This window comes from Trichosurus vulpecula, chromosome 1, assembly GCF_011100635.1.
Source record: "Trichosurus vulpecula isolate mTriVul1 chromosome 1, mTriVul1.pri, whole genome shotgun sequence".
In the NCBI taxonomy this organism is placed as follows: Eukaryota; Metazoa; Chordata; class Mammalia; order Diprotodontia; family Phalangeridae; genus Trichosurus; species Trichosurus vulpecula.
The window spans coordinates 218,960,195-218,972,481 of NC_050573.1; the positions used below are offsets into that span (position 1 = coordinate 218,960,195).

Genomic DNA, 12,287 nt, shown 5'->3' on the forward strand with positions numbered 1-12,287 from the left:
GAAAGGAGCAAATGGGTGAGGACACAGAGGATCTGGGGTAATGATGAGGAAGAGTACCAAAATAGCACATTTCAGATACCCTACACCTTCTAAAACATTGTTGTCAAACACAAATAGAATCAACGGCCACTAATCTATATATAAATGTCCCTTCAGGCAACATATGAACTTAATTTTAAATGTAATATTATCTATGTTTTATTGGATTTTTATTTATTTGTTAACTATTTCCCAATTCCATTTTAACTGGTCCAGGCTGCACTCAAGAGTGTTTTGGTCATCATGCAGTCTTCAGAAGAGAGATTTGACATCTCTGCTCTAAAGGAAACTGTGTGGCATTTATTGAGTGTTGATGTGTGGATATGGAGTTACAGTAGTAAAAATTATACTTTCATGGGCTCCTCTAATTTTTTTGCCTTTTTGCATTGAAATGATTCATAATCTTCATTCTTATGAATAATATTTTTAATAAATTTGTACTTTAAACTCATTATCCTTTGGTCTCATGTCTTAGATTGGGAAGTATTAAGTTTTTGCTAATTGAAGCAGCTGAGGCATCTAGGTGGCACAGTGGATGGAACATGGGGCCTGGAGTCAGGAGGATCTGAGTTCAAATCCAGCCTCAGACTTTGGGCAATTGACTTAACCTTGTTCGCCTCTGTTTCCTCATCTGTAAAAAGAGATGGAAAAGGAAATGGCAAACTATTCCAGTATCTTTGCCAAAGACAACCACTAATGTGGTCACAAAGTGTCAGACATGAGTAAAAGACTAAACAATAAATTGAAACAGTCTAGACTCATTCAGTCTCTTTGGGGGGGGGGGGGATTGCTTCATTGGTTAAACATTTACTCCCTAAGAAGTGGCAATAGAGTCAATATCTCAACTTTCATCTATCTATGTACTTATGTTCCTGAACCAAAAAATTTTAAATACATAGGAATGGAACTGCTCTGATAATATGAAGTGTCATCTCTTCACTTTTTATTCATTTTTAATTTTATCTTCATTACTATTTTGAACTTTATTGAAATCATTGTTCTGGTTGAACACAAAACCTATTTATTAAATGATTATTTTGTCTATAACTATTAGGTACTTTTTGTTAAGATAATACCAATTTTATATTAATGACACTTTTTGTTTTTCTCCAAGCCTAGTGATATCTGAACATTTTCTTGAAAAAAAAACTTTTATGATACATAGATATGTTTTATGAGAAGTCTACAAGTCATCAGCTTTTGATTTTTGATTACAATCAATATTGTCAAATATCTAGGAGATACAGTAAATGGAGATCTGGACCCAGAGTCAGAAAGGTCTTAGTTCAAATTCAGATTCAAATATTTACTTAATAACTGTGTGATCCTGGGCAAGTGACTTAAACTTGATTTTTCTTACTTTCCTCATCTCTAAAATGGGGATAATTATAGCATCTACCTCAATGTGTTGTCCTTTACAAATACTTATTCTCTCCCCTTCCCCTTCTTTGTAATCACTCCTGGCTTATTTTATATCAAAGTCACAAAATATAAATAAATATAATGACTTAATTTATAGGGTATTGTCACTTTCTTTATAAAATCTCTATTTTTCCCCTTCTAGTATGAATATATACTTCTAAAGGAGATTTTAACATTGATTATATTAAAAAGTTCTGATTTTTTGAACACTGATTTGGTTGTAGTACCTGATTCTACTGTAATAAACTGATTAGATTAATAATCATATAATTTTTATCCAGCAATTTTATAAATCACACTCCCCTTCATAAATTCTTATTTCAAGTAGCTAATTTTGATTTTTTAGTTGAAATTTCCTAGAGAAATATTCCTTACATGTGTAGGATGCAAAGGATATTTTTTAAATTAAAAATTGTTTAATAATTGATTATGCATATTGATTGGTAATAATTATAATTTCTATAAAATGGATATAATAATTGAAGATAAACTAAAAGATTTGTTAGACATTCAAACACTTTGAAGTAGGCATTGCAGTATGACCATTTGCTGTAACGTGTGAGTGTGTGTGACAGAGAAGATATTAGCCACATAGTTAAGCCTGGGCAACTCTGAATCAGACAGACCTTAAACTGAGGTAAGAGCTTAGATTATCCTATTCCCAATGGATTGGTTCTGTCATTCAGAGCTAAAATTTTGTTTTTGGTGTGTCTATTAGGGGATATACAAATAATATGCTATCAAGTAGATCTTACGATAATAGATATAGGTCCAGAGTGGTCCCTCATTTTAAAGATGAAGAAACCAAGCCCTAGAGAGGTTAAATGACTTACCCTAGATGATACAGATAATATGTAGAAAATTCAGGGTGTGTATACTTCTGAAGAACTATATTAAACAACAATAACCTATCAATAACCAAAACCAACTTAAAATATGTTATAAATATTAGTTGACATTGATTTTATTGAGATTGACTACTACCTTTAATAGATATTAATTGTAATTCCCAAGCAGGTAACTTTATATGACCCCTGTGGAATAGAATCTAGAGTACTTTTTTTAAATCTCCAAATCAACTACCAAAAATACATGATGAAGTGATCAGTCATCATTGAATAATATTATATTTAGAAAAAAGCACTTATAAAATCATATATATGTACATATATATCAATATATATGAAAAATTCAGGAAATGCACATTACCTCATTCACTGATACTCTCATTTTTCAATTTAAAAAGTAGATGAAAAATATGTTGCTCTAGATCCTGCTATTTAAATAGAAACATCAAATGTATTTTTCCTTGCACATGACACAAATCAATTAAAAACACTTAGAATAAAAAATTCCTAATTTTAAGTTTGCATATTTACATGATCAGCAGAGGGTACTTATAAATAAAAAAATAAATTTAATATGGTTTTTAAAGGAAGCATCAAATAGGGATTTCTATTATGTTTCCAGCATTTATAATCATGGTTAAAATGTAGCAGTTAGATTAAATTTTGTTTTCTTCAATACCCTGTAATTTGACAAAATTTGGTACTTTGGTGCAATAATCATGACAAAGATTTGAATACTCATAGCAAAAATAGACTGAGCTTGGGATAAAATCCTCTTTTTTGTCTTTCCAAAGTGGTTATGTGTTAGTTTTTCAGGTAAATCCCAACAGATTCTACTGTCTTAGTGAGGTATTCCTCTTGGCCAAATTGAGTTAACCTCTGCATCAAGTTTGTGAAAAACAGAAGTGTCAGAATTTACAATGGGACTGGGAAAGGGGTAATAAGACTGACCTATTTCTCTGGTGAAGAGGAAAGAAGAATAAAAAATAACAAAAATAAGTTAAGAACACTTTTCAATATAGAATGACAAGTGGGGAAAAACATTTGTAGCTATTTCATTTTGTGTTTCTAGGCTTGAAAGTAATTACATCTAAAATATAAATTCATTTGAGAGAGCACAATTGCTCTCTATATTTGAGAAATGCAACTAAGCCTACTTTTAGGCAATTCTAAAAGTGGCAGAGTCTCTATCTGACCCCTACAATTAGACATTGTTTTCATCAAGAATGATGCATTTAGTTTTTACAGATGTAGAAATATATAGCACTTCAGTTGGAATGTTTTGTTTAACTTTTCCAGAAGCAGAAGTACAGAGTTGGGCCAAAACACTGTTCTACTGTTAACTCTAGACTATCTTTAAGTGGCTCCTTATTCACAGCAAGTGTTTCCTGAATGAAGCTCATTCAGACTATGAGTGGGTGTAAAGAACTAATTAAAGTGTAGTGGGACTAAAACTCTTCATAAAAAGTACCTTTCCTCATAATTTATTCATACACTTTTTCTATGAAAAGATATCTTTTCTCCTTACCACTGATAGTAAAATAAAAATAACTACAGCAACAAAAAATGATGCATTTTTGATTTCAGGATTTTATAATTCTCAGCTATAGTAAAAGTGTGACATGCATATGGCTAGTTTAGTGTGTGGTAATTAAAGAATGCTTGGATGTCAGAATTAAGCACTGTCTCAGATTACTGGGGTTCCCCTAATGCTTACATGATAATATAGTTGAGCAGATAGGGAGTTAGAGGTATCATCAAGTAAGAAGAAATGAGATAGGATGGAGGAGAGGACTATTAGCTAGGTAATCAGTACATCAAGAATGTTCCTGTGTGTATATGTGTGTGTGTGTGTGTGTGTGTGTGTGTGTGTTTTGGAAGGTATTATGAGATATTTCACATTGTCTTCCATTTTTTCATTCCTTTGGATCTGTTTTATATCTTGATTTCTCATAAAGTCACTAGGTTCCACTTGCTCCAATCTAATTTTTAAGGTAGTATTTTCTTCAGTGGTCCGTTGGACCTCCTTTTGCATTTGGCTAATTCTGCCTTTCAAGGCATTCTTCTCCTCATTGGCTTTTTGGAGCTCTTTTGGCATTTGAGTTAATCTATTTTTTAAGGTGTTGTTTTCTTCACTGTATTTTTCAGTATTTTTTTGGTTCTCCTTTAGCAAGTCATTGACTTGTTTTTCATGGTTTTCTCGCATCCTTCTCATTTCTCTTCCAAATTTTTCCTCTACTTCTCTAACTTGCTTTTCGAGCTCTTCCATGGCCTGAGACCAGTTCATGTTTTTCTTGGAGGCTTTTGTTGTAGGGTCTTTGACTTTGTTGATTTCTTCTGGCTGTATGTTTTGGTCTTCTTTGTCACCAAAGAAAGATTCCAAAGTCTGAGACTGAATCTGGGTGTGTTTTCAATGCCTGGCCATGTTCCCAGCCAACTTACTTGACCCTTGTGTTTTTCAGCAGCATATGACTGCTTGTAGAGTAAAGAGTTCTATGTTCCAAGCTTGGGGGGATGCACCAGCCCTGCCACACCAGCACTCCTCCTTCCCCAAGAACCCCCAACTCGGACTGGACTTAGATCTTCAGCAGGCTCTGCACTCCTGCTGTGATCTGCTACATAATTCCTCCCACCAGGTGGGCCTGGGGCCAGAAGCAACTGCAGCTGTAGTTCTGTAACTGCCCCACCTCCACTGCCCCTGGGGTGGTGGCTGAACCAGGAATTCCTTCCACTCCTGCAGCTTTTCCCACTAACCTTCTCTGTTGTCTTTGGTGTTTGTGGGTTGAGAAGTCTGGTAACTGCTGCAGCTCACTGATTCAGGGCGTTAGGGCACGCTCTGTCCAGCTCCTGGTCTGGTTGGTCCGCACCGCCCACACTGGACTCTGCTCTGCTCTGCTCCCAGCTCCCAGCTCCGTGTGGGATAGATCTGACCCAGAGACCATCCAGGATGTCCTGGGCTAAAGCCCTCTTTCCCTCCACTATTTTGTGGGTTCTGCAGTTCTTCTCTGTTGTCTTAGGTGTTTGTGGGTTGAGAAGACTGGCAACTGCAACAGCTCACCAATTCAGGGCACTAGGGCCTGCTCTGCCTGGCTCCTGGTCTGGTTGGTTCACGCAGCCCACACTGGGCTCTGTTCTGCTCCCCTCCCAGCTCTGTGTGTGAAAGACCTCACCCATCAACCATCCAGGCTGTCCTGGGCTAGAGTCCTGCCTCCCTCTGCTATTTTGTGGGTTCTGCAGTTCTAGAATTGGTTCAGAGCCATTTTTTTATAGGTTTTTGGAGGGACTTGGCAGGGAGCTCACACTAGTCCCTGCTTTCCAGCCGCCATCTTGGCTCTGTCCCCGCAAAGTACCCTTGTTGACAGCCTCGTGGGATTGTTGCCAATTTGGTAGGTTGTATATGACTAACTGTCCCATACAGATGAAATCATGTTCTGCAAACTGACTCTGCTATCCCTCTGGTTCGATATAGCAAGTATTAGCAGATGTTTCCACAATATGAAACCCTATCAAAATCCTGTTGAATATTTTTCTTTCTTTATTTGATAACAGTTTATTTCTTTTAGCTCTCTGTGTCTTAAATTGTCCATTTTTACAGTAGAAGTTGTTTGCTTCTAACTGTGGAGTTCTCAGTAAAACCTTTTAAAGCACACACACGCAATGAGAAAGTTAGAGAGGTTGATCTACATAGTTTCTTTTATGATTGAGGTGAAAACTAGGATTTGAGATAAGGATAAAAGGAAACAACTAAAACTAAATAAAGATAAGGTGATAATTAAACTCCTATGAAATCTTTTAGCTCTAATATGCCTCAGTTCTTTGATTCAAAGTCCTGAGTTAGGGGGCAGCTAGGTGGCACAGTGAGTAGAGCACTGACCCTGGAGTAAGGAGGACCTGAGCTCAAACCCAGACCCAGACACTTGACTCATGTACTAGCTGTGTGACTTTGGGCAAGTCACTTAACCCCAATTGCCCAGACAAAAAACCAAACCAAAACCAAAACAAAAAACAAAGTCCTGAGTTAAATCTATAGTAGCAAATAATTCAAATTTATATAATATTATAAAACTTACAAAGCACTTTATTCATAACAACCAACTCGTGTCATAGTTTGGGCAAATATTATCATACTGATTGTACATTGTAGAAACTTAAACAAAAGCTGGTTATCTGATTTTTCCAGGACACAAAGTTGTTAAATACTGGAGCCAAGATGTGAACCAAGTCTACTGACTATTCCTTGATTTTATAACATTTAGACTTTCATGCTTGCTTTTTGTTTTTATTTTTGAGACTGGATCTTTTGCCCAAGCTAAAAGTGCATAGTTCACTCTGGGCCTGTCAGCATGTAAGCTTTGCTCTACTCCATCTATGAACTGTGATGATTCACTTCTTAGGCAGTCCAATGGCCCCTTGTTCCAAAGGCTTACCATATTGGTGTCAGGACACTCATTTGTTTTTAGCTGTTTTGAAGCTCAAGCAGGGCTCAGCCTCCTGGTTGAAGGGATTCCAGGCTAACAATTTCAGACATGTTTGTGTCTTATTCTTCTTGGGTCTGAGCAACCTTTATAGGGCACTAACAATTAGGGAGAAATAATAAAACTGACCCAAAGCTTAAATAGGCTGTACAGCTAATAACATTTTGCGATTGCATAGAATCATAATTTAGAACTGGAATAAAATGTAGAATCTCGTTTTCTTTTCAGCTGAAGTCTAGAGCCACTAAAAATAAAATAAATTTCTTACCCTAGTTTAGATAGCTTGCAAGTGATGACATCAAGAATAATTGTGGATGCCTTATTTGAGGCCTATATACTTGCCATTTAGTTGCCAAAGACTCATATGACAATGGGGTCTTCCATCTCATCATGGAATGGATACCTTTAAGTTTATTCTTTAGTTTTAACCTGGAGTGTTCATAGATTCCGAAACGTTCATAGGATTGGATTTTCTGAGGTCATTGTAATGCCACTGTTTAGTAAGAACCCCTTCCTTTTAATGTTTTATACAGTTAATGTGCTTAATTCATTAACTCCTAATTAACTACTTATAAACTAATTAGCTCCTCCTCTTCCCTGGCAGGGATATGAATGAGAAGGAGAGGACACAAAAGTACATTTTCGTTGAGGGAAGTACCGGAAGCTATAAAGCAAGTTTGGGTGCTCCAAACAGTTAGGGGGCTCTGGAAAAATAAAGAAAATAGGGAATAAGGGACATGGGGGTCAATGAGTAAAATTGTAATAAGGAACAGAAGGGATATAGTAGAATATTCCCTATGATACAGTTTTATATAATATCTTTAAAATAAAGTGTACATTTAAAAAATTGAGCAAATTTAGAAACATAAACATATAACCTCTGTGTTTGCTATTCATTTTTACTTAATTCTAAGGAACATTTTGTTTTGTTTTCTTTCAAAGAAGTCTCCTTGAAAACAAGGAATATTTTGAGTTGTTTTAGTCAGTGAAGTTGCCTTTTAAGATGTGCTCTCTGCATACCAGACACTTTGCTAAGCTCTGGGGACTCATAAAAAGTCAAAAAACAGGCTCTGTTCTCAAGTACCTCATGAAGCCTAATCATGGAGACAACATGCAGACAAGTATGTACAAACAAGATGTATCTGGATAAATTGGGGCAGAGAAAAGACAATAATATTAAGGAGAACTAGGGAAAAGTTATTGCAAAAGATGATGCTTTGGCTGAGACTTGAAGGAATCCAGGGAAGCCAAGACACAGAGAGGAGGGAACATGTGCTAGTTAGAGGGAACAGCCAGAGAAAACACTCAGAAAACTATTTTGTGTGAGGAAAGGTGAGGGTGCCAGTGTCACTGGATCTCAGAGTAAACAAGGAGGAGAATAATGTGGAAAAGGAATGGAAAAATAGGAAGGAGATAGCCTATGAAGGGACTTTTAAAAAGGGGTTTTTCTGTCTCTGTTTCCCCAGGGCCTAGCACACAGCTTTACACAGAGAACGTGCTTAGTCAATGTTATGATTTGGATTAAATTAGTGGCAATCATTTTGGCATACAAATTTTAGAGGTCTGTTTAGTTTATTCTTCCAAACAAAACATTTTTTTTAAGTAAGTAATCAAGCAAAAAGACATTTTAATGACTATAGATTGAGAGATCAATGTATTTTGATTTGCATTTGGAGGTCACCACATTTGAATGTTTTTATAAATGATAAAATCAATATGTTAATATATAAATATATCTATATTATTCTTTATATTAGTAATATAAATACATAAAATACATAACCTATCCCTATTTTGCACTTAAAGTTCCAGTTCCCGGATTGTGATTACACAAAAGAGTATTTATGACAAGTTACTTATTGTACCTCCAATATACCTACTTGCATATATATATATATATATATATATATATATATATATATATATATATATATATATATATATTACATCAATTATATGCCTTTGATTCAAGAATTCAACAAATTTTAATAGGCCTTGTTACACTCATGTTTCAGAACATAGCCCATAAAAGCTGCATTGTTTTGTTTATGCTGTTTTATTAGACTAGTCTCTATCCTTTCTTGTGAATTAGTTATCTGCTTTGCCACAAGGGAGACAGACTACCTCATGCCTTACTATCATTAATTCACAGAAGGAGGGGAAAATGTTGTACAGCTTTAAATTCATTGCTAAATATGGCAACATCTATAATTACAGACCAGTATTTATTGTCTCCACAGGAACTTCAGTTATCCAGGTGACAGCTACAGATAATGATGATCCTTCACATGGTAATAACGCTAGACTCATTTATACTATACTACAAGGACGACCCTATTTTTCTGTAGAGCCAACGACAGGTATTATTGACTAACAATGTATAATTTTTTGTGATTCTAAAGTGGGCATATAGAAGAACAGAATTGTAAAAGAACAAGCTGGTAATGAAAATAAGTATCAGTTCTCAAGAATTTACAGTCTAAATTATTTCTTTTTTTCCCCCTTTATTAGATGTAATATGTTCAATTTATATAAAAGTAAACTAATTTCTACCTGGAATTATGTTTTAAATTTATGAATAAAATTAGTGACACAATAGATACAATGCAATATTAATACATTTGATGTGATAAGCAATGAGAAACAACTGATTTAGTTTATAGAAAGCCTTCCTAGACTGATGTTCTGTCTCTGGTTTAATTCTAATTACATCACTCTAGGCAAGTCACTTAACTAGCTGTGCCTGCAGGTCACTCTCTAAAACTATAAATTATCAAACAGTTGCAGACCTACATTGATAGAGAGGGCTTCCTAACTTCAAGTTCCCTTCACCAAAGCAATCAAAGTTCCTGGGCTCAGAAATGGGGTGGCCCTGTGTGGTCTGGTATGGTAGAAACACACCTGGGACATAAAATGAGAAGTCTTGAGCCTGAGTCCTGGCTTTACCATTTATTAGTTGACCATAGGCAAATCACTTAATATTTCCATTTTTAAAAAATTTCCTCACTGTAAAATGGAGAAATTGGTGTTGACAGTTATTAGAAAAACTTCTTTTTATAAAACTTAAATTATAATTATTTGCAGGCTATTATCCTGTCTATTGCCCTCTTCTCCCTGATACTTTATTCTTTCTAGGTTTTTTTAAATTACTCTCTTCTGATTCTTTTCCTACCTGTCTAGCCATTTCTTAGTCTCATTTATGGGATATTCATCCAGGTCACACCCACTAAACCTAGATATCTCTCAGGCCTCTGTCCTTGACCCTACTTTCTTCTCCCTATATACTATTTCACATGGTAATCTTATTGGCTCCCATGGTTTCAGTTATCTTTTTTATGCTTATGATTCTCAAATCTACTTATTCAACCCTAACTTCTGTGCTGATTTTTAACTGTTTATTGGATATATTAAACAGGATGTCTTGTAGACATTTTAAAGACTACATACCTAAAACTGGATTCATTATTTTTGGTCAGTAATTTAAAATGAACACCCTAAATTTAAGTTGATATAAGAATATAATTCAGCACAATGAACACAATAAACAATTCTATATTAATAAAAAAATACACTATAGAACTTTGAGAAAGAATAAATTCCAAGAAGAAAATGCAACCCTAAAGAAGAGGTTTTTGAAAATCCATGGTCATTTAGGTGATGAAAGAAGCCCAAAACAATAAAAATATAAGTTGTATGAAATGAAAAACAAGAAGCTTGCATAACTTTAATATAATGAATGATAGAATGCCTGTCAAGGGATATGGTCAGAACTCCAGATTAAATGGTTGATCTGTAGAAGATGAAAAATTATTGGATAAAATGCTTTCATAATGATGTATGTATTATTAGCAAAGCACTTCACCAATTTCCTCTTAATACTTTAAGCCTCGTCCTCACTTTCTTAAGGGAAGCTATTGAATATAATATTACCAAAACAGAGAGGGCAATTATGTATGTACCGTATACAAAGCCTTCATAAGGACTAGCACTCAAAAATCTATCAAAACCCACAAGAAAATAGTATTTCCTGAGAAGCAAAAGAGGGTGTACCAAAAAGTGTCAAGCAGTTTTAAGCCCAGGCCTTTATTGATTTAATTATTATTTAACAATCCAAGCCAAAGTTACCTTGATTTAACCTCCTTTTATTGATTATTACAAAGTCTTTGGCACAAATCCATGCTCATGTTTTAGTCATTTACTGCAAATATATGAGATAGATCTAAGTGAATTTCAGATATTAGAGGGTTTGATGCCCACATGGAAAAGAAAAAGAAAACTGTTATCTATTTAATAATACAATATGTGCAATATAATAATTTCAATAATAATTGGCAGAAAATATCCCATATCATAAGAAGTAAGATTAAGATTGCTGCAGATCTCCCTAGCCTTTAAACCACTGCCATCAGTTCTGAATAAAAGAGAGTATGAGGGTCAAGTCTTTATTATTCATTTGATGCATGTATGTGACATCACATTGTACAGCTCCACTGAAAAGTGGAGATGCTACTATATCTCATGAAACTTTCTCAAATGATAACATGCCCATTAAAATGGATATATACAATATTTTTTTATGTGAAACAAGAATAGAAATTGAAAGCTCAGATTTTTAATCTGTAGATCAAACTGAATTAATGGATAAGTTGATACTTGCAAATTCCTTAATTTTCACCAGGCAATTTATGTGGATCATTGAATTTTGTAAGATAAAGTTGGGATTGAATATTTTAAAAGACTTCCTAAAGACAAAGACTGATAGGCAATTAACACCTACAAAATACCAGTTTTAATGTATACTTTTTTGGCATGATAAAATGGAAGACAACAGATCTAGAAGGTATAATACTCTATATAATGTTATAGAAAATATATGATGCACAATCTCAAGATAGCTATACAAATATTGCCACTTCCTCATTATAAAGGAGCAAAAGAATCAATAAACATTAGCAGAACATATGTTAAACAGGCTGATAGCTATAGAAATAACAATTCATTAAATGGACCTTACACCAGAAAACAACCAAGGGCAATCTTATGTACATATCCCTGGAATGGTCATATTTTAGCTAAAATAGTTTGTGTAATTGTGGAGTGATATCCACTTGAATGCAATGGACACAATAGCAAGAAAAAATCATTATACAAATTATCGAACTACACTGATTTTTTTTTTGTGAAAATGGAGAGGTTTGAGATACCTATTCAGAAATAATTCATTGCCTCAAGAAATATAGTAAGGCTATCCTAAGGCCCTGGACTTGTTGATTAATACAGATGATGCAGTAAAGTTGTGTAAACTATACAATATTTCGTAATAGTTTAAAAAACTAGCTACTATTCAATACTGAGAAAAATTATCTCATGTAAAATAAAAGATTGACAAGCTCTTATAATATAAATAAAACTCCACAAACTATCACTGTGCATTCAACAATTGTAGGAGAACTGGAGCTCTAATTCCAGAAATAATTGTTCTCCAGATGCAACATTTGGTCCA

At 34.5% G+C, this 12,287-nt stretch overlaps 1 protein-coding gene across 1 annotated transcript in view; it reads left to right on the forward strand.

Annotated features, from left to right (window-relative positions):
* The window catches only part of CDH19 (cadherin 19), an 81,933-nt gene that overhangs the window by 6,218 nt on the left and 63,428 nt on the right, over nucleotides 1-12,287 (forward strand). The window contains exon 3 of the mRNA XM_036768307.1: nucleotides 9,025-9,144. Within this exon, the coding sequence (XP_036624202.1) occupies nucleotides 9,025-9,144 (120 nt within the window). The remainder of the gene's footprint in view (nucleotides 1-9,024; nucleotides 9,145-12,287) is intronic.